The sequence below is a fragment of the Berghia stephanieae genome, chromosome 2 (genome assembly GCF_034508935.2).
Source record: "Berghia stephanieae isolate SIO BIC M18660-M18661 chromosome 2, UCSD_Bste_1.3, whole genome shotgun sequence".
NCBI classification, from domain to species: Eukaryota; Metazoa; Mollusca; class Gastropoda; order Nudibranchia; family Aeolidiidae; genus Berghia; species Berghia stephanieae.
Window position 1 is genome coordinate 58,245,925 of NC_088361.1, and position 2,500 is coordinate 58,248,424.

The window sequence follows — 2,500 nt, forward strand, 5'->3', positions numbered from 1 at the left end:
AAGTATTTTAACTAAAACTTTAGATTAATGTGTTTGCAACATAAAATGCAACAGTTATTTTCACATTGCTCTCGGTGTGCGGCCAACTGAAGTCACTGAGCTGAGAGAGCCATTTTGGGTGTCTAATTTGGAACACCCCACCCTATATTATTTCCTTTTTGTATCAAATATCTATAAAACAAAATGAATATCAATCAAAAGATCAGAATATTATCCCCCCCCCCCTGAATATTTCATGGATGTCTTACCAGTAGATCTTGACCCTTTGCCGTTGCAGTTTGTCTTTGTTCTTTAATTTCATCAAATGTTACTTTGGATAGGTCGCTGGTTGAAAAAGAATCACATATGGCCTAGAGGAATGGAGATATAAAAAAGGAAGAAATTTCAATAACAATTTTGACAATCATGACTAATTTTTTTAAATTATGTTTTTGCTTTTGTTTGTTTGTTTGTTTAGTTTTATTTTTGTTCTTGTTTTTTTTTTACTATGATATTTTAACTACTATTCATGTTAATATAGACATAACAATTGGATGTGGGTGGAGTGAGCTGATATTTTAGTTGGAAATATATATTGTTTTAAACAGAAAGAATCTTACATATATATCTGTCTTCGCATATCACCCCCTCCCCCTCCCCCCTCCTGGTTGTTAAGGACAGAAAACCTCAAAAATCAAACAAAAAAATATTGCTCCTTTGAGGGATCCAGAAAATCCGACAATAAACAAGCAAAGAAAAAAGCAAACGAAACAAAACCGTCGTATTGAAAGAATTTAGTGAGAATAAATCACCCAACTGGTGGTCTACAACCAATAATACAGAGATGTGAGACGTCATAATCATTTAATCTATAATATCACTCCTTACGTTGGATGTATTTCTAGATTCCTCTTCTTGTCCTGGGCGTATGGCAAGGGTAAGGATGTAGTGATCGGCTGGGTTGTAGTTGGTGGGGCATGGAAATTTCATTCTGTCAAACACAATGTTATAAAACATAATATCTACTCTTTTGCGTTTTTTTTGGTATAAAGTGGAATGGGATGACTACGGCCAGTTGGGGTGACTATGACCAGCCCCCAAATGTGCCCTCTTCTTATAAACAAATGTGATAAAATGTACATCATTTGATATATTTCACGCTGTCCCACACTTTAGAAAACGAGACCACGTTTTAAACATCTTTATATGATATATCATGACATTGAAATAACCTGTCCCAAGTTCATTTTCAAATTGTGGAAAAGGGCGAAATTGTGAAATTTATCAAATGATGTTCCTTTTAACATATTTCTTTAATAATTTTTAATCGGGGGGGGGGGGGGGGGGGGGGGGGGGGGCACAAACTTGGGGTCTGATCTTAGTCTCTCCAACTGGCCTTAGTCACCTTAGTTCTATGGTAACAATTGTTATTTTTTACATATCATTTTTACTTTACTAATAAGATAAACTGGGTTCAGTTTGGAACAATTGCAATAAAAAAAAGAACAATGGGAGCTGAATAAGACATGGAAACGATCACTGGGCAGAGAGGCTAAAGAAGAGTTGTCGAAGAAGAGGTGGGGGAGGTGGTCTAGAAATTACAAATTACTGTCCTATCCATTTAACTGCCGCTCAATTCACAATGGAGGAGATATACACCAATCTGTTTGGAAGTAAACTTCCTATTTCTTGAGAAAGTTGGAAGACTCTTGTAATTTCCGATAAAAATTTTTATTTCGAGGCGGTATATTATTATTCATTATCTATTATATTGAACAAAATCAGATGCTTAGATGTACAATATGCTCAAAGAAAACAGCAATGTTATACAACATAGGTTTTGTTTAACACTTTGCCACAAATATACTTTAAATTATATCTTTATCAGTTTTCGACACTTGATTTTTTTTTCAAAGGGAGACAAATTAAAAATCATTTCCTTTTCGGGTAAAAAAAAAACCCCGGTTACTTTATGTGGTAATAACAACCTGTTTTTAACTGTTGAACTAAGCCTCTTAGTACACAACAAAGCCGAAATCATGGTGCTGATATTTGATACTGAGATTAGACAAACACTATATAGCAAAAGCATCAATGTGCAGTTGTTTTATATAAAATGGACTACTTCATATTTTAGACTTTAAGATGTTTCTAATTCAGGAGGATTACATATATAATTGCTTTTGTAAAATAATTTCAATAGGAAAGTTATTGTTTATATTTCATACTATACACACACACAAACACACAAACACAAACACACACACACACACACACACATATATATATATATATATAATATATATACATATACATATAATGTGTGTGTGTGTGTGTGTGTGTGTGTGTGTGTGTGAAATAAACGTTAGTCGTTTGCTCTCTATTCAGTTTAAATTTTGACTTACTTTGAAAAGAACTCTAGCGCAGCTTCAGAAGATCCACAAAAGGCTGTCCTTCCTTCTGACATGATGAGGATCCTGATTTTTTTAAAAAGTTATAAGAATTAAGTTTTGGCTTTCAT

At 33.8% G+C, this 2,500-nt stretch overlaps 1 protein-coding gene across 1 annotated transcript in view; it reads right to left on the minus strand.

The window, feature by feature from the left end:
* The window catches only part of LOC144965225 (protein white-like), a 64,351-nt gene that overhangs the window by 22,874 nt on the left and 38,977 nt on the right, over positions 1-2,500 (minus strand). Inside the window, exons 9-11 of the mRNA XM_078900330.1 lie at positions 2,385-2,456; positions 868-970; positions 249-350 (exon numbers count right to left, since the gene is read on the minus strand). Coding sequence (XP_078756456.1) covers positions 249-350; positions 868-970; positions 2,385-2,456 — 277 coding nt within the window. The remainder of the gene's footprint in view (positions 1-248; positions 351-867; positions 971-2,384; positions 2,457-2,500) is intronic.